The 18,887-nt window shown below is 54.2% G+C and overlaps 1 protein-coding gene across 4 annotated transcripts in view; it reads right to left on the reverse strand.

Annotated features, from left to right (window-relative positions):
* Nucleotides 1-18,887, reverse strand: part of RNF220 (ring finger protein 220) — a 398,783-nt gene that overhangs the window by 191,877 nt on the left and 188,019 nt on the right. Inside the window, exon 1 of one of the 4 annotated variants that reach the window (XM_030574140.1) lies at nucleotides 11,301-11,357. The exons of the other annotated variants lie outside the window; for them this stretch is intronic. Coding sequence (XP_030430000.1) covers nucleotides 11,301-11,322 — 22 coding nt within the window. The 5' untranslated portion in view covers nucleotides 11,323-11,357. Of the gene's footprint in view, nucleotides 1-11,300; nucleotides 11,358-18,887 lie in introns of those variants that run through there. 4 annotated transcript variants of the gene reach the window in all.

Consider the following 18,887-nt stretch of genomic DNA (forward strand, 5'->3'; position numbering starts at 1 on the left):
CTGGTGCATTCAGGGCAAGCTCAAGGGTGCCTCGGGATGGTACTGCAGGTACCCCAGCTGTGCCAGTCGGGACAGGGTCACAGAGACAAGCCTGTGCTGGGCCCAGCCCCTGGCACAGCGTGTTACTGCCTGCATTTATTAATGGAAATGCTGCCTATGTCTTTGTGTTTGTTGGTTTCTGCTCTGCTGACCCACCTCACGCCTGCTATCGCACCATCCATCAGCACTGCCAGCCCCAGCAATTCCAGGGCTCTGAGCCTTGATTCCCAGGGGGTCAGGACTTTTCACGGGGAGAGATAAGTGACTTCCCTTCTGGCAAGCTGTTAGACTCTCCATTCTCTCTGCCTTCCCAGCTCAGCTGGTGGCTCTCTGCTGCAAACCTCCACCCAGTGGGAAGGCACAGCCCACGCTGTCTGGGCAGAGCTCTCCGGAGGATGGAGCCACCACAGGGATTTAACGTGAGCCCATCTCCTTGGCCTCTGGGCACGGAGGTCAAGTTAGGCAGGGAGGAGCAGCCCCATTTGAATTGTATGTAGAGAGGGAGTCAAACTGGGCGAGTAGGCCCAGCTCCAAATCTCCCCCAGATAAAGGGGTGTTTGGTCCAGAGTTCTCATTTGGCCCAGTCTAGAGCGAGAAGTTGATCACAAACCCTGAGCTTTCGCTGAGGCAGGGGCCACTGCTGAGGATAACAGATGTCCTGGTTCTGCAGCTAAGGGAGAGATGCCCCTGTTCTTTTTCAGTCAGTCTGATCAGCTCGGTGTCCCATAGGCTGACTCCCTTACCATTCCTATACTCCAGGGTGTCACCCCGGCCTCCGAGATCCCGGGCATTGCACGGGGCTCTGGGACTGGCCCAGAAGAGTCAGGAGAGGTGAGCAGCTGCAGATCCCCATGCCCAGGCTGCAGACGCCCTGCAGTTCTCCGAGCCAGGTGCATTATTACATAATCTCTTATACAGCATGGCATGTTCACAAGAAGTACAGTAAGCCCAGCTAATAATAATACTGGGCACGTATGCTGCACTATTCACCCATTGGCCTGGATGTACTTTACAAAGGTGGGCAAGTATTACTGTGCCTATTACACAGATGGGGAAACTAAGGCCCAGAAAGGGGCCATTGCACCGTGAGTCAGTGGCAGCGCTTGGAATAGGACACAGTAATCCTCACTCCCAGCCCCTGTTCTAACCACTAGGCCCTGCAAGCAGGATAAGGAAGGGAAAGATTGTGCGGGGCGGAGGAGTCGTGATTTTAAACATCTTTTCTAGGAATGTCTCCACCAGGAGGTGGTGCCCTTTGAGGAATTTATGTGAGCGCCAGGTCCCCGAGCACAGGAATCCCCAGAACTGATGCCCTCTGACCCAGCACCAGTGAAAAGGTCCAAGAGCTCTGGCAGATCATGCACCTGGCTGGAGAGCGACCTGGGGTGAAGTCATACCCCAGGCTTGTGCCTGGATTCCAGAGGGTCGGATGTCCTGTGCAGGAATCCAGAGGCGGGTGTACAGCAAACAGGATGGTACAGCACTGGAGATACCGATTTACCCTTCCAAGAGAAAGGAGCAGCCTGGGGCTCCCAGGGTCAGACTACCCCCTTGCCAGGGCCAAGTTGCTTTGCCAGTGCTGATGGTTACCCAAGGTCTCTGCAGAATGGCCCTGCAGGCCTAGGCTAAGACAAGGGTTGGTGGAGATAGGTTGGCAATCACAGAGGTGTCCGGCCCCCTCTCAACCAGAGCCAACTTCCACTCGCTATCCGGAGCTCCACAGCTCTGCTCCCCCCACAGACTTGTACTGGGCAGGGGGTGGGGGTAGGGCTAAGGGGCAGCTGTAGAAGCCCAAAGGAGACACCGGGGGGCAGGGACCCTGAGTCCCTCCTGCAGGAGGTCCCTTCCTTGGCATCTCTTCCTCCTCCTCTCCCCTGGCCCCTGCAATCCCAATCCAATAACAGAAACATCTGCCTCACCTCTTCAATCAATACCCAGCTCTTAATAGTCCTGACGATTCTCAAAAAACCACGGGCATTAAATGTTAATTATATCTATTTGGATTCAAAAAATTTTATTACTCAATTTAATTATAGCTGGAGTCGTAAAAAGGTGCAGAGCAAAAGGCCTGAGAGATGCAGCAGGAGGAGGCTACAAAGGGAGCTGCTCAAAGCCCTTCTCGGCCGGCATCGACACCGACTGGTGTGGTATAGGGAGGCCGGGCGTAGGGGGTGCTTTTCCAGCACAACATGCCGGGTGCAAAGGAAGTGAGCATGGCCCGGAGAGACTGCAGGGAAAACCCCTCCTAGCAGGGGAGAGCCCATGGGGGCAGCATAGACTCAGTGGGTGAGGAGTGGTTTTCCCACCCCAACTACGAGGAACCAGGGCTCTACCAGCAGCTCAGAAAAGGCTTCTAGGCCTGTGCCCCTCCTCAGTGCCAGCCCTTCGTCTGGGAGCGGGAAAGGACTGAGCCGCACAGCGTGGTCACGCTGGGGGCAGCAGGGCAGGTACCCCAGGTAGCCAAGGCTGGGCCTGCACCAAGCCCGGGGGCCTCTCATTTACTGCTTTCCTTTTCCTGTAAAACTGAAAGGGGAAGGTGCACCCTTTAATCGCTGCCTCCAGGGCCCCGCCCAAAACCACCCAGAGCCTGAGCGAAGGCTAGGGGTTAATGCTCCTTCCGACACCTCTTTATGATTCATGGGCCTGACCTTGAGCTATAAACTGCTCAACCTCCTTGCCACGCGGGCAGTATTTACAGCCCGCGGGGGCCGGCACACACACGGCTGTAGAGACGGGCGCACGCTGCCATGCACATACACACAAACACCCACCGGCACACACACAGAGAGGCATGTCCACACCCATACACCCCGGGACATACAAACACCCAGATGTGAACATACAAACACACGTGCACACATGCTGCAGTGCCAGCAGAAGAGCCGTGGGAGCCATGCTGGACAAGGGGAGGGTAACGCAGAGATCTCCCCCTGCCTGCTGCTATGGGGTGAACCCAGCAGGACAGAGGGGCAGGGGCTATGGCCACTGGCAAAGCAGTGACGCTGCCAATTTGGGGAAGGAAACGGCCTCCCTTAACTCTCTAACTAGGGTTTGACACTACAGCCATCAACATGGGAGCTGACCCCCTTGCTCGGAGTCTCTCCTGTCCCCAAGCTAACTGGCCCCCGCTCTCTGAAACCCAATGCCCTCTCACTTCTCTCTGCAAGCCCATTGTACAGGCGCTGCTCTGGTTACCAGGGTGGGGGCAAAGTCCGTATACCCAATGCCCTCAAGTCTGGCCAGGTTTTGTCTCTTTCGTTCAGCTCTCAGCACCATCATGCCAGCGGCCACGGAGTTCATCCGGCTGCGTTCCCAGCAGGGACTTTACTCGTTGGGGGGAAGCTGAAACTCCTCTGCATTCAGATCTGCAGGATCAAAGGCTGGTGACACATCACGAGGCTGGGTACAGCTGGGGAGGGCGTGTTAGTGTGCTGGCCAGGAGCGGAATTCAGGTAACTAGAACCCTAACTAACCTCGCTGCTCCAGCTTGGACACTAGGGCTGTGTTACTGCACTAGAACTGAACAACCTCTGTCCCCTTGGGAGAGACACAGGAGTTCCCACTGGTGTGTCCGCCTAGGACTTCTCATGGGTATTCCAGCCGCTAGGACGCTAAACAGGAGGGAGGTCAGCTTCACAGAGCTCCAGGCATGCTCAAGGTATCTTCAAAACAGGAGTATTGTCTAGTGGTTTGAGCAGCCATGTGCCCTAGGCTCTACTCCCAGCTCTGCCAGTGATTCATTACATGATCTTGGGCAGGTTACGTCCCCTCTTTATGCCTCAGTTTCCCCATCAATATAATGGAGAGAATAAAACCGACCCACCTCACATTGGGGGGGTCAGGAGGCTAGGAATAATAATTGTAATTATTAATATTAGATCTTGTGTTAGTGAGTTAGGGAACGTTGGCCAGGTTCAAAAAGTGCCTGGGGTACTTTAACTTCCACTGCCCACAGTGCCCCTGGCAGGGCCACACCAACTCTCTGCACAATCCCGAGTGGGGGACCAAACTCAGAACTTCCCAGCGGAGAAGTGATCACTTGGGATCAGCGTGAGAGGTAACAGCCAGCCACCCCAGCCAAAAGCCCAGAAAACTGGGTGATGTATTGCTAAGAAAATCATCCCTCACTTTTTGTGTGATGTTTACAGGTTATTGAAGGTGATTTTTTGGTTGGTTTTGTTTTGTTTTCCCCTCCTTACAAAACAAAAGAGGGAAAACCCACCCTTATCTCGGAAAGCAGAGTTCAGGAAAAAGCTACTGGTCTTCTGGACTCAGTAAGTCCCCTCGGTAGCCTTGCTTGTCATCTAGGATTTATCAGCCCAACACAGATCGGGTATAATGTGCCATATAAGTAGTGCATAAACAAACTTCAGCATGATAAATGCCTTGCTTTGAAGCCATAAAGTTATTAGCTAGTGGCTGTTAGCTACCGCTTAGCATGGGGCACGTTCTTTCCGTTAACCCTTGACTGCCCACCCTGCACTTACCAATCTGCCGGCCCTGAGGAGGTCTCCGAGTCTGGAGCAGGGGTGGGGGACCACTGTGAGACTAAATGTGGTGAAAAGACCCTCACGTGGCCATGCAAACCTGGTGCCAGGTTTGGCTGGGACAGATGCCCTGTGCAGAGACTTATCGGTGCCCTTTGTACCTGCCGAGGGAAAAGGCGGAAGACTGAAAGGAGGAAAGCACTGCCGGGAAATGAAGCCCTGAAGAAGCTGACGTCCCGATGCGCCTCTCACCTGTCTCCTGCAGCCCCAAGGAAGCTGGTGGAGAGGGGAGGCCTAGCCTGTAACTCAGCTCTGGTCTGGAATCCAAACTGACCCACACATGGAGAACAGGTGGCTTTTCAGGTGGCTCTGTCCAGGTTTAATCCCCACTACTCCCAGCCAAATAACAGTGACCTCTCGACAAAGGGCCTTCTGCTTCCGAAGCGCAACACAGACATTAACCAGCAGAGCCCAGAAAACCGCTGTCCGCACTCCTGATCAAACAGAGACACCCTCACACTGATTCCCCAGCAGTCAACCCTTTGGTCAGCTCGCTGTGTCTCCCCACAGGCAAGGGAGAGGCGCAGACAGGAGACACAAGGACGAAGGGACAGCGGGGGGCAAGGAGGCCAGGTTCTCTCTCCAGCTCTACCATGATTTCCATTAAGAGAAGGCTGATGAGGTCTCTTAAGCAGAAGGGCCCTAAATCACGGCTCTTCTTCTTTGGATCAGCCGGAAATGGCCAGGAGACAAAGTCACACTAGACTTTAAAAATCCCCATGGTTAGCAGCACCAGGGCAGCGCCCCCAGGAGGGATGCTGATCCAGAGCAGCACAGGCCTAGATGGTTAAAATGCCTGTGGCCCCTGGGGGTGTAGTGGAAACAGCTGCATTCAGTGAACCTGCATGCTCAGCCCTCGAGTCACTCCATGGCCGTGGAGACCCTGAGGCTGGCCAGGAACTGCTCCACTGGCCTTCCCTTCCTCGCTGGCTGCTTAATCCAAGGGCGAATGAACTGCAGAGTGAGGATGTGGGCGGAAGCCATTTGTGGGGATCCCTTGTCAAATGGGAACTCCTCAACTCCCAGGCCACTTCTTGACCCTCGTGGCTGGGCGTGGGGAGGGAGATATTCTAGCTGCTCTTTGGAACGAGTTCTCCGTTGGGCCCAATGCGGCTCTGCAAAGCACAGAGAGTGGAGGTACTTTTCTGGGCACCCTGCCAGCTGACCGCAGACCCATGCGTCCAGAGCACAGCCCACAGCCTGGATGGAAATCCCCACTGGGCAGTTCCTGACATGCAGAGCTCAGGTCGCCCGACCCAGGCTCAAGCCACCACTGTAAAGGAATGGGCAGGTGGGGGTGGGGGGAGAATCCCATTCAAGGGACTTCCTGTCCCATCCCGCACTCAGACCCTGCCCCACTATTGAAGAGCATCAACATTTAGTAGCTAGGGCACTTAACCGGGCATCAGGACACCTGGGTTCTAGTCATTGGTCTACCACCAACTGCTGCATTCCCTTTGCCCTGGTCTGTTTCGACTGGAAGTTCTTTGGGGCAGGGACTCTCCCTTACTGTGCACATAGCCAGTGAGGTCCCAAATCTTGGTTTGGGGCTTTTAGGTGCTATTGTCATACCAAGAGCAGCCATGGAGCTACAGCAGCAAGGTATTTAAAAAACCCAAACTTTTCAGACTCCCTAGTAACTGACCAACTGCTCCCTGGTTCCATTTTTTCTTTCTTTCTGCTGGAGCAATAAAAAAGGAAAAATCAACATCCAAATGATCTTGTTTATGGTGACTAAATAAGCTGCATGTGCTTAATCCGTTAGAGTTTAATGAATTTACGACTTGCTCTGGAATTTGACAAGGGCCGTAAAAGAGTAATTAACATTTATCAGTGTGTTTTTTACACACATCCCCACCTTCCTCCCCGACTCCAAGCGGCATTGAGTATCGGGGGGGATATAAAAGAGATCAATTAATTTTTAATAATCTCGGGGAAAGATTGTAGAGTTGAGGTATGAACTCAGGGAGTGTCAATAAATGTGCCAAAGGTTGGCCTGGTATCTGGGCTTTCTACCACCCCCCTTCTTCACATACTGTTCAGAGGGATGTAGATGGCAGTGGGGGCAGGGAGTGGGGAGACAGACTGCGACTTCTAACACCATGTCTGGGCTTGATTCCCTGCTCCTTCGCCATTTATCACAGTGCGCAGCGGCCAATTTATCATCTTATTCAACACATGCTCCCTACCCCAGCTGCTCCAGGGACAAACCTCTGTGCCCCCAGGATGTGATGGGAGAAAGCAAAGGGTCTCACTGCCTTTGCTCATTTAATGCAGCAAGGGGGGCAGTTTGAAGGGAAAACACAAACTCCACCCACAATCCCAAACTCAGCCCACAGTCTCAGAGTAGCTGAACATTTCTGCTAAAATGATCAGAGTTGTTAAAAATGTCAGTGCTGCTACAGTCTTCATGATCGTTAACTGTAAAATATTCCACAACATAAGCATTATTACACAGCCGTCATTAGGGTTCAGAGTTAACAACATTGAGCTGACTGGGAGATGTTTACACCTCACTTCTGATCCAATCCTTGGCAGTGCTGAGCATCCTCAGCTTCCCTGGGACTGTTCTGCTACAGCAGAGGCGGGGTGCCAGACAGGATGGGCGACTGCTCTGTTCCTGTGCAGCAAGGGGCAAGATAGTGGAGGAGATGGACCATTGGTCTGCTGTGGGCTACTCTGACCTTCTGATACCCAAATATCCCACCTCGAACAGGGCAAGCCCTGCATTAAAATCCTCTCTGCCCCAGGCTGGAGGGCTGCTCGGCACACCCAGGATATCCTGGTGGAAGCTGCTGCTCAGAGCAGGGTGGTGATTCAGGAGCTGCTCGAGGGGTCATCAGGACTCCATTCCCACACCAGCTTCCTGCACCAAGCCCGGGCCAAGCCAGGGAATCTGCAATCCAGGCAGCCTTTGGAGCAGCTCAGCTTTGAGCCCGAAGCACAAGGCCCTTGTGTGTGTGTGTATGTGAGTGTGTATGCGCTAGTCCCCCCTCCCGTGTGGGGAGGGAGTGGAAGGGCCCTCTGTGTATGCGGGGGAGAGAGAGAGAAAAGGGCCTGTGGCTGGTCTGTGGGGCAGAGGGTCCTGGAGACCCACAAACAAATGCTCGGGATGATGAATTCCCAAGAGGCCTGAGACTGTCCGGGCATCTGCTCTGGACAGAAACAAATTTTCCCTGTCGAATGTAATGACCCAGAAATAAGCAATGAAGTGGGGTCTGGAGCCAGGGGGTCTGGAGCATCTCTCCCCTGGCTGCACCTGGCCCGAGCACAGAGCTGCATGAGCAGCCTCACCCCCGTCCCGCTGCTTGGACGACTCAGTGCCAGGAACCGCACCCACAGGCCACTCAATGGAGTAGATGAGCACTTGGGACCTGATGCTGGGCAGGTGTGTCTAAATTCAGCTCCCTCCTGTCTAACTGGATGGGTGGGACAGGAGGGCTGGGCGGGAAGGAAGGCCAGGCAAAGAGGAAGATAAAAAGCGCACCCCTGGCCCAACCCCTAAGGCCAACTGGGGGACTGCGTGGGCTCGGTGGGATGCTCTGCTCAGCCCCTCTCTGCCTGCGGGGCCCCTGCGGTGGGAGGCTATGACTGAAGCCTGCCCAGGTTCACAGGAGAGACAAGGAGCTAATCTCCTTTATTGGATCGGTTTCTGTGGGGAGCGAGACAAGCTTGCGAGCTACACAGCTCTCCTCCAGGTCTCTCTCACTAACCAAAGCTGCTCCAGTAAAAGAGATCACCTCACCCAGCTTGTCTCGCTAATATCCTGCCCCCAACACGGCTCCAACAATGCTTCAAACAACTGCTTGACACTGGACGGTCCTGCGACCCCCGGCAGGGTTCCCGGCTCTGGGAAGTGCTGGCAAAGCTCCTGGAAGAGGGGGTGGCCCTAGCGCAGTGACCCGACAGTGTGCAGCAGCCTCGGCCGCTCGTGGGGAGCAGAGCAGAGACACCGCGCAGGGGAGAGGGAGCTCAGCTGGCAGAAGGCCCCTTCGATGCGTCAAAGCTCTTGGGGAGCAGTGGCAGAAAGCCCTCGCTCCTTGGCTTCCTGATGGGAGAGGGCCCGCCCCCAGCAGCCTCTCAGGGCCAGGCTGCTCTCAGGCCTGCCTCAGACAAGGAACCACCTGACGGTGGCTGGGCCTTGCTCACCAGGGGAAGTGCCCGCCGTGGTAGGCAGCCGACCCCACTCATCGCAGACGGGAAGGGACGATAAAGATGACCATTCAGGCTCCCAGGGTGAGAAGGGTGTCAGGTTCCAGAGGATGATTTCCTGAGCAGGGCCCAGAGAAGGGGCAAGAGACTCCCTGGCCCTGGGGAGGAGACATTAACAGCTCAGCACCATGCTCTGCCCTACTCTAGGGCCTTCCTTGTGCAGAGCTCCAAGTGCTCTAGAGAGCCTGATGATCCCATTCCACAGAGGGGGAAACTGAGGCACAGAGGGATGATGGGATTTGCTCAAGGTCATACAGGGAGTCAGTGGCAGAGACAAGAATAGCCGTAGTAGACCTAACACTGGCTCCACTGCTGTCATCTCTAGAGACCCCTGCCACCCAGCATGGGGTTCTCTGTGCTGCATTAGCCCAGCTTTTATTAGTGAGAGCTGCAGGCTAAGATGTCCCTGGCGGCACCCAAAGCCCACCTGGTGGAAGGGTCAGCACAGCTTTCATTCCTGTTCATTGCTCAGTGGCAACTTGAGGATGGAGAGCGTTTGTCTAGTGATTAGCACACAGCATTGGCTGCAAAGAGCTCAGGATTCATGTGAGCAGGTCATGGCCCCGCTCTGTGCCTCAGTTTCCCCATCTGTAAAATGGAGATAACGGTACTGATCCATTCGCCAGAGGTGCGTTGTGAGGCCATTATCTGACCCATCAGGGCTGTGTGACTGGCTAAACAGGGCACAACAGGCCCACTTGCCACTGCTACACCTCTGGCTGCCGCTACGTCCTGGCAACGGCTGCTGTTAGCAAGGAGAATCTGCTCACTCCTGCCTGCAAGGGCTCAGCTGTTTCTGTGTCAGTCTGTTTAAACTTCGTCTCCTCCCTCGGAGACCCCAGAGACCTTGAGCTGGTGGGTGGGATCCTAGTGTCTCTGGGATTCATCACAGCATCTCCAGAGCTTATTGAAACACACTTCGGACAAGGCACCCAAAGGAGAGGAGGCCTGATGGAGTGGGTTAGAGCAGGGAGCCGGGAGCTCCTACTCTCAGCTTGGGAGGAGAGTGGGTTCCAGTGATTAGAGCAGGGGAGAGGGCTGGGAGCTAGGACTTCTGAGCTCCATCCCCAGCTCAAGGAAGAACGTCAGTCTAGTGATTATCGCAAGTGGGGCCAGGAGCCACAACTTTTGGATGCTAGTCCTGATGTGCAGCCTTGGCTACCTCACTTCTCCTCTTTGTGCCTCAGTTTCTCCCATCAGGACTATGGAGATAATGATACTGCCCCAGCCAACCAATGGCCCGTTGAAGCTCCCCACTGTGAAAGCTCCACTCAGGACATGTGAGTTCAAAAGGCCACAGACAACCCTGTGAGCAGGGAGAATTGTTGAGTCACGCTGAGCACTGGCCATGTTCTTAGGGTTTCAATTGGAACAGTGGGGTTATGGAGCCAGGAAGAGGACAGGTGTTTTGCTGCTGGGGTTGGAAGCAGGGTCTGCCCTCCTGCAGACTGCTAAGAGCCACCCTGATCTCTCCTGCCTGATCCCTCTTGTTGCTGGTTCCTGGCTGACACCTCAGGGTGGGGGAGGCGGGGGCCTGTGGACTGCACCAGGAGCAAGAACTCCAAGGGAGCTGGAAGGGGGGATCTGGGGGAACCCTTTGTGATCACTGGAGGGAACAGAAGCGACGACGAAGGTGGCGTTCCCTGGGGAGCAGGCGCGGGTCGTGCTCCCAGGGGGAAAGTGCAGAGAAGGGAAATAGAACAAGGACGCCAGCATTCCGGGCACAAAGGGTGGCTCATGGCCCTGGCACTGGCTCGGGTCAGAGGAGAGCTGGGCTCTGTTCTTGGCTCTGCTGCAGATGCCACGATGGCCTGGGGCAAACCGTGTCCACCCATGAAATGGGGCTGCCTTCCTGCCTGGCGTCATGACTGGAGGCCGGGGGTCAGACTCCATTCCTTGATGGCGGAGGAGTGGTTAGATGCTACAGGAATTCCCAAGATTTAAGAGGATTCGGATAAAATAAAATGAATAGAAGTGCTGCGATGAACCCCTCTGTGTCTGTCCTTGCACACGGTAACAGAGAACACTATTCAGATGTATTTTTAGTTTGGCCTCTTTCTGTTTCCCGTGTCTACCAGGCAACTAAGACAATGTTAAAACTAATAAACTCCTGCCCAGTCATTTTGTAGGGTTCTTTGACTCCAGACATATTAGGATTTTGGTCATGCTTTAATTATGGTTCCCTTTAAAGTCATTTACAAAGGGTGAATAGATGATATTACAGGCATGTTACAGATAGGAGCAGCATGTGTGATATGTGGCTATAAGTATAGGAGTAGAAGCTGCCATAGTAAGTGATAAGCTATGATTATAACAAACCTGTGACCTCTTGGACTCTCTAACGACAGATTAACCATTAATTAAAACGGCTATTAATCATTATTAACCCCTTGTAAGCTAGTTATAAACAGAAGTACAACCAGGAAGTGTCTCTTTCTTTCTTACTTTTTTCAAGTTTGTCTAAATAACAAGAAGAAGAAGAATAAAATAATGAAAACTTACAGAGGGGCAGAGTTAAAACCATACGGTGGGTGGTGGTCGCAGATGCTTGTGGCCCTCTTTGGCTGTCGCTTCTATCTGGCAATCAATTGACAAGAAATTGAGATTATGAAATATTGCGACTGTGACCGGAGGAGGAGAGTTTAGTTCCCAAGTTCAAGGAGGAACTGCCACTCCCATTTGGAATAATTAAAAATTAACATCAGCTATTTTGAAAAGGAGCGAAAGGGTTCCCTAGTTATTAACTGTGCCTGCCGGGGAGCCAGTGTCCACTGCACATATGGGACTTCTGGGAAACGAAACACTTCCCCAATGCACAAATCCCATTGACTTTCGCAGGTGCCCAGCCAGCATTTGTGGCTGCAAAAATCTATGCGAATCCTTCCAAGATTAAAGAGATGTCCCAGCATTAGGTCTCCTTAGCAATGTCATCAGAGAGCTGGGTGGGCACAGAGCTAGGAGAGAGATGGAGGGCGACAGACACGCAGACACAGATCTAACGAAATTTGGAGAAGAGCAGAAGTGTGGGTTAGGCTGGTTGGTGTTACCTCTCTCTCCCTGTTGGGCTAAGTGGGGTCAGACCCTCAGACCCCTCATCTCCATCCATTCCTGGGTGGGCTGGGCCCTGCTTGAGTGTGGGGCATGGAACTGGAAGCATGACCGTGCATGGTGGCAGGAGTGCAGCATGCGTGTGACCCTGTGTGCGAAGCCTGTTGCGTAATAGCCCTGGGGGGCTCACTTCCTGAGCCCTTGAACCGTTGAAGCCTCAGAAACCACCAAGTCCCAGTTGGGTTAGGAACTGCCGTGGGGCCTGTGCTTCCTGCAGGTGCCCTGGGCCCATGAATCACACCTTGTCAGGGATCTGGGCCTGGGGCCGTGCAACTGCCAGCTGGAGCGAAGAGGAACAGAGCTGTGTGCAGCCGCCCAGCACGCGGCCCATTGCTGCTCTGGGTCTCTTCCGAGGTGGGCTCTCCAGCCAGGCCAAGGAAGGGTTAAGCAGGCATTAATCACGCTCTCTGAGAGACGTTTCAAAGCCTCTTCCAAATATTATAAAAAATGTCTTTAATCATCTAATTGCGTGAACTCCACTCGTGATGGATGGGGAGATTTCTCCTCTCTCCTCCTGATCCGAACAGATGAGGCTGAAGAGCCCCTGCTCTGGGGGGGTTATGGGGGGGGGAGAAAAGGACGTTTCTCAACCTCCCACCAGAGCAGTTATAAATATGAGGTCATACAGCGAGAGATGATAACGCATTAAGGGCTCTTGAGATATTAGTCTGTCAGCCTCGTTAGACAGAGCTATTTGGGGCTGACTGCATAATTAGAGGCTGGGGTACCCATAACTCACTGGTGTTTATATGGCAGGAAGGGGCTTCACTTACCATCACCCTTTGCACACTAAGTCATCTTGCAGCAGGCATCAAACTCCTCTCCCCTCCTCAAAAACCATCAGATTCTCTGCTCCCCTGGAACAGCCACTCCTCTGCCCCCCCTCGAGGAAGACACACTCCTCCATCAGACTTTGCCCTTCCAGTAATCGCCTGGGGCTCCACATCTTCAATGCACTGCACAAACATTCCTTCTCACAACTCACCCATCTACAGGTGGGGAAACCAAGGCCCAAGGAGGGGCAGGGCCCACATGTACCCAGGGAGTTTGTATCAGAGCCAGGAGGAGAACCCAGGACTCCTGAGGCCAAGCCCCTGTGGCTCACCCACCAGGTTAACTGTCAGGAGGACACACGGGAACAGCGAGGAAATCCCCAGCAGTACATAAGAGAAATTCCCCACCTCAGCTCTGGATGATACGACCCACTAGGAAAATATACCCCCGGCTCCAGGCCTCAAACAGATGCCTGAAGTCACCATCTCCAAAGGCCTCACAAAGTGGGCTGACTTGCCTCGCTGCCCCATGTGTGTGACCTGAAGGCAGCTTCAGACTGCGACCCACAGCGATTCCCTGGGAATGGCTGGGCAGGGTAGCACAGGGACTAGCTGGAGGGGTGAGCACTCAGATCCCACAACGATAGGCATCGTATGGGAACCGGAACAGAAGAGAAGGAACTCACTGAGTACTGAGCCGATGGCTCTCAGTCCTTACCCAGAGCCTGCTGCTATCCCAGCCCTTAGCACCACACATACGTCGCTTTGCCAGTGCCCCTCAATCCCAACCTGCACCTTTCCCCCACCCTCAGCCACGCTCAGCTGCCCAGGATGCTCACTTGTGTGGACAAATCTCTCTGAGGAGCTGGGTTGAGACTAATCAAACTCACTGTAACCACAGCGAAGTTCAACCACAGCTCTGCAGAAGTGAAAGCCTGGTGCGTTCAGCACTGCACCGAGGGTCTCCCACCCAGACTAGGGATGAGGCCTAGAGGACTCTGAGTGCCCCCGAGCTGACAGGCCCAAGTGCTAAGAGGAGTTTGCCATGCCAGTCACGCGAGGGAGGGTGACCGTGGAGGAGCTGGACATCCTGAATTTGCCCAGGCTTCTCCTCTCCACTCTCACCGGGCAGCAGAGCTCCCCGGAGGATCAGCCCTAGGGACACTTCAAAACCAGCGCAGTGGAAAATAAAACAAGTGAAACAGGGAAGAGGTGCGTTTTCATTCTGGGTCCATGCAGAGCAGGGCACCGCGCGGCGAGGAACAGAGACTGCAAAGCACACCGGCAGAGAGGACTGTGACAAAGCTCCGTCCCAGCCCCCCACCCCGGGGATAATGCACAGACATTCACACTGCCAGGCTCCCGACATGAGCCCTACGTACAGAGAAGGAAGCTAAGGCGCAGGGAGGTGAAGTGACGTGGCCAAGGTCACTGGGACTCCAGCGGCAGGGCTGGGATGAGAGCTCTCACAGCTCTTCTCATCAGCTAGGCCGTGGAGGGGCCGGCATGGCCGTTTCACAGGTCTGGGCTGAAGAATGGAAGACACCTGATGTCTCTTGGGAGCTGCTGGATGGACAAACTAGGAGGAAAACACAGGGGCCAAACACACGCGTGATCTCACTTTGCTGGCGTCACTGAGCCAGTTTTCTGCTTGCAGTGACCTCTCTGAAGCCGACAGAGTGACCCAGCACAGCTGCTCAGGAGACGGGGGCAGGCTGGGGATAGAACTCCCACCTGGCCCCAGGACAATCCGCCGCTTTGTAGGCAAAGCTAAATAGCGCTGACGTCACCCAGCGGAGGGCAGCTGGACCTCCTGTGAATTCAACATGGAGAGGCAATGTTCCCCTGAGACTGCTGAGCTGGAGTGGGAGATGGGACCAGCACCTGCCCTCTTTCAATCGGAACACGGCCCAGCCGTTACCCTCCCATCCCCGCCTGAGACCTCTGGCACTACTGTCGTGGAAATGATAAGCGAGGTGCGTGACAGCACCCTCTAGTGGCTGCTCCACGGAGAGGATACAGGACCTGCTACTAGTGCGGACAGAGGGAGATCCCTGTTACCTGGAGAAGCGGCAGCCTGTGCGTTTGGAGCGGCAGGGACCACGCTGACACTGCTCAATTTCCAGCCCTACTCATGAAGCCTCCCCATCTCCGCTCTCAGCTTTCCAAATGCCTCATGGGCGGGGGCAAGGGGTCTGGTAACCCTGTGGCTTCCTGGGCTGAAGCAGGATAATGAATCCTGATGGGAGAAGTGACCTTTTCCAAATGCCACATGCCATTGGATTTTATATCACACCCGGACAATGTGCCATGGGTATTAAAATCGTTTTTCCAATAGAGGTTTGTGTGTGTGTGAGAGAGAGAAAGCGAGAGGAAGAGATGTGGGAAAAATAAAATTAAGACATGAAAATTAGGATGCCTCTAACACATAGCCTTCAGTGCAGACCAGGGTCCTCGCAAAGCAGCATTTACCCAAATGCTTAATGCATTTGACTCTTGAGACCGAGGATGATCTCGTGGTTACAGCACAGGGCTGGGTGTCAGGATTCCTGGGTTCTTTTCCTAGTTCTGCCACAGACTTTAGGCAACTCGCTTCCCCCTCTCTGTGTGTCCCAAAATAAGCTGGAAAGCCTTGCAAAGCGTTCCAACTCCATAAGCTTTCCCTGTCCTTAAGAGATGCATATGCAGTGTGCAGAAGGTCTGCACGCATGCACAAACATGTACCGACTGTAACCTATATGCATGTATGCACAAGCACGTGCATACACGAGCATTATTGTGTGCTGCATGCGCTCAGGAAAAGCAGAATCTTCCACATAGCAAAATCCAACATATTTTGACTCACCTGGGTTTTAAGAAAGTAAATCTCCTCCTCCTCATATAAATATATTTATATACTACTTTCTGTCAATACACATACACACAGATACACACACACACATACGCAAGGACAAATTCCCATGAGAAAACACAATACGACAGGCAGGCACTGGGAGCCAGCTTGTTCCCTAGATCTGCAGAGCAATTGTCCGGCTGAAATAACAACACTGGGATGGAAAAAAGAAAAGAAACAAGGACAAGCTGTGTTTGTTTACTCAGCTTCTTTCTCCCCTCTCCCCTCGACAATGCCCTGACACCGTGTCCTGCCGCGCCGGGTCTGCAACCCCAACAGGCTACGTTCACCCCAGCTGGAACGCTGTTTACAAGCCATGTCCTGTTTCCATCCTCCCCAGAACCAACCACAGGCGTTTACAAGACACGCAGTCCACTCACCCCTCGCTCTGTCTCTGACATCCCAGGAGGGGTGAGGGACAAGGCCGAAATGGAATGCTGATGGGTTTGCGAAGGGGGCCCGAGACACAGGGAGGTTGGCTCGCTACGTGAACAGCAGACACCGTGCAAGCAATGGCAGCTAACCTGACCTGCGGAAGGGACCCAGGTGTCCTGTTCTTTAGTGATGCTGGAGCATTCCAGCCTTAATGTTTCTGTCTTTATCCTTTTCATTCAGTATCAGATTCTGCTCTCTGCACGTGACAAGGTGCAAGCGGACTGCCCCGGAAGGTCTCCTCTGCCTGGCCAACGCAGTGCTCTGACAAATGAGCCTCACCATTTGCCTGGCTGAGCCACCCAACTGGGGGTGCTGCCACGGCCCGTTCAATCCCCTGCGGAGAGCGGTGGCTGTCGGGTGATTTGCCTGTGCGCACTCTGACTCCCTTCGCTGGGGACCGCTCCTCTTGTGTGGGGCAGAAACGTGGGTGCAAACCGTTGGTTTGCCGGGAATCCCCTGCCATGGGGTCTATGGTCAGCAAGAGGCACCGCGAAGTCGCTGGCCCCTAGGACGCACCGGAGATCCAGTGAAGGGCTAAGGATCCAGACAGTCTGCACCTGTCCCCATGGCCCTGACACGCCCTGGGGGAAGGGAAATCCCAGCACATAGCCTTGATCTCCCTGTCCTGGAGGAGTAGCCACCAGTTTTATGGCTCCATTGGGCCTTTTCTCCGGCAGCCATCTCCCCTGCGATGGGCCAGCGTCCAGATGCTAACCCCAGGGGGCCAGGGGCTCCCCAGAGGCCGATACTGCCTGCCTGCCTCCGGCTCCTCCACCGAAGAGGGTGGGGAGGGCAGACAAGCAGCTAGCTAAGGAGCCAGAAGAAAGAGGGTTGCTGCCCTGCGGGGGCTCTGCCAGAGGCTGCTGGATGTTTACTGGATCCTGCGTGTCCTGACGCACAGAAGTTACATGGGAGGGGATTCAACTGCCAAGCTCAGCAATGCCTGCTCACTTTATTTCTTCCTGAGCACATCAAAGTGACGGGCGGGGGGAGGTTTGGAGGGGTGGGTCGAGGGGATCTTAGCCCGTTCCCACTTTCTCACTCTCATGCCGGTTGCAGACAGCCTGGGGCTGTCTGGAGGGGATCAAAGATAGGTGCTAGGTCCCTTGGCTGGCAGCTCATGTGGCCACCCCACAGGGCAGGACAGGCAGGGCCGCCCATTCTGCCGTCGCCTGGGCTCCCTCCTGCGCAGATGGGCCTTTACGAAGGGTCGGGCGTTATTTCATGAATCCCAGCTAACGAATTCTGACGCGCAAAAAATCTTCCCTTTGGTTCCCTCTGCAGTGGCCTTTGCCACGTGATCCACAGCACCTTTTAATCGCTTTTGCAATGCTAGCAAACAGGAGAGCAGGATTCTCCTGGCCTGGACGTCCGGGCAGGTTCTGCTCTCACATGGGTCCCACGCACACGGCTGGAAATCAGCATCTCAACGTATGCTGTGCCAGGCTGCAGCTGGCAACAGCTGGGTGCCACTTCCCGGCTTCTGCCCGTCTCATCCCCTGGTGGCTGCAAAAAGGATCCAAGAGCTGCTGAGGACACTCCGAAGGGAGCAGCTCCGAGTGCAGGAGCTGGGTCCTGTGCTCTCTCTCAGCTGGGGCAGCTGGCCATTGCTCGGCGATGGTGGACCCTCTGCACCCACGCACAGGTTGCATGAGCTTATGCCTGATCAGCCAACAACCCTCCTCCTGTTCAGACGACGCAGTAGGACCTGGCGTCCTCCACTCGGTGTGGGCCAGGAACCGGGGTCTGTTATAGTCCATGGACAGCCTCCCACCAACTCCTACGAGCTTTGGATCAGACCCTTGGCTTGATATCACCTACGGATGGTGTGCATGTAGGAAGGAGGGTCTCGTGGAAAGGGAGGACTGGAAGACGGGGGCTGTGTTCTACTCTGGCCATCTTACCTTAGGCAAGTTACTGAAGTCTCTGCCTCAGTTTCCCCATTTGTAAAAGAGTGGCAGTGCAGGGTGAGACAACGTTCATTGTTTGAGGTTGCTGGTTGGAGCAGGGGAAAAGATTATTACACCGTAGGGGTGGGAAGTGTGTATATGCTACACAGAGATGTGTATACACACAGTCTATATACATACTCTGTGCCTTATGGATTCTATTCACACACATTCCTTTGTTTAACACTCTTGAGAGATGCTGTTCTCGTTACAACTTCTAAGTACAAATAACAGTAATTTTTGCAATCAGAATCCGAGGCCCAACGAGCTGTAATTATGAATGTTTTCTGATAGCCATGTTCTCTCATTCTGCCTTTCCAAAGTCCCCTCTCCTGCACCAATCTCATTCCCAAGTAGCTTTCTTTAGCCTTCTGCTTCTTCTTCACCTAAGCTGTCCTGGGGCTTGGCTCCTTTGAGACAAGGAGATCGCCCAGAAGGAGGGTCAACATGGTGTTCCAGGTGGAGGCAAATCACATTCAGAGACACCCTCCCCAAGGAGGGTGAATGCGCTATCACTCTCCAGTCTTATCTCCTCTGCCTGTTCCCTTTGACCCAACACACGTTTCAGATACTCTGGCATCCGGGGCTCGCTGGAAGTTCTTCAACACTGCAGAGCATGGCCGGCCCTAGATCTCAGACAAAGACATCCCAAGTCGCAAACAATAACTGATCAGGGAGAACAGAAGAATGGAGAGCACCTGCCTCATCCAGCTCCCCCCCAGCATCTCCCAACAGAGAGGGCAGCAGATCAGCATGTGATGATGGTGATGGCTGTGGTGGTGCGATGAATCTGGGCTTGAAGAAGAAGAGGAAAGCATGTGTGTGTAATTCACAGGGGTGGCTCCTCATCTCCGGAAGCGGATCCTCCAGTCAGGAAGTCATGGCCCTGATTACTTTGTCTTCCACATTTAAGAACCTCCCTAACTGCTCC

Source organism: Gopherus evgoodei, chromosome 8, assembly GCF_007399415.2.
Source record: "Gopherus evgoodei ecotype Sinaloan lineage chromosome 8, rGopEvg1_v1.p, whole genome shotgun sequence".
In the NCBI taxonomy this organism is placed as follows: Eukaryota; Metazoa; Chordata; order Testudines; family Testudinidae; genus Gopherus; species Gopherus evgoodei.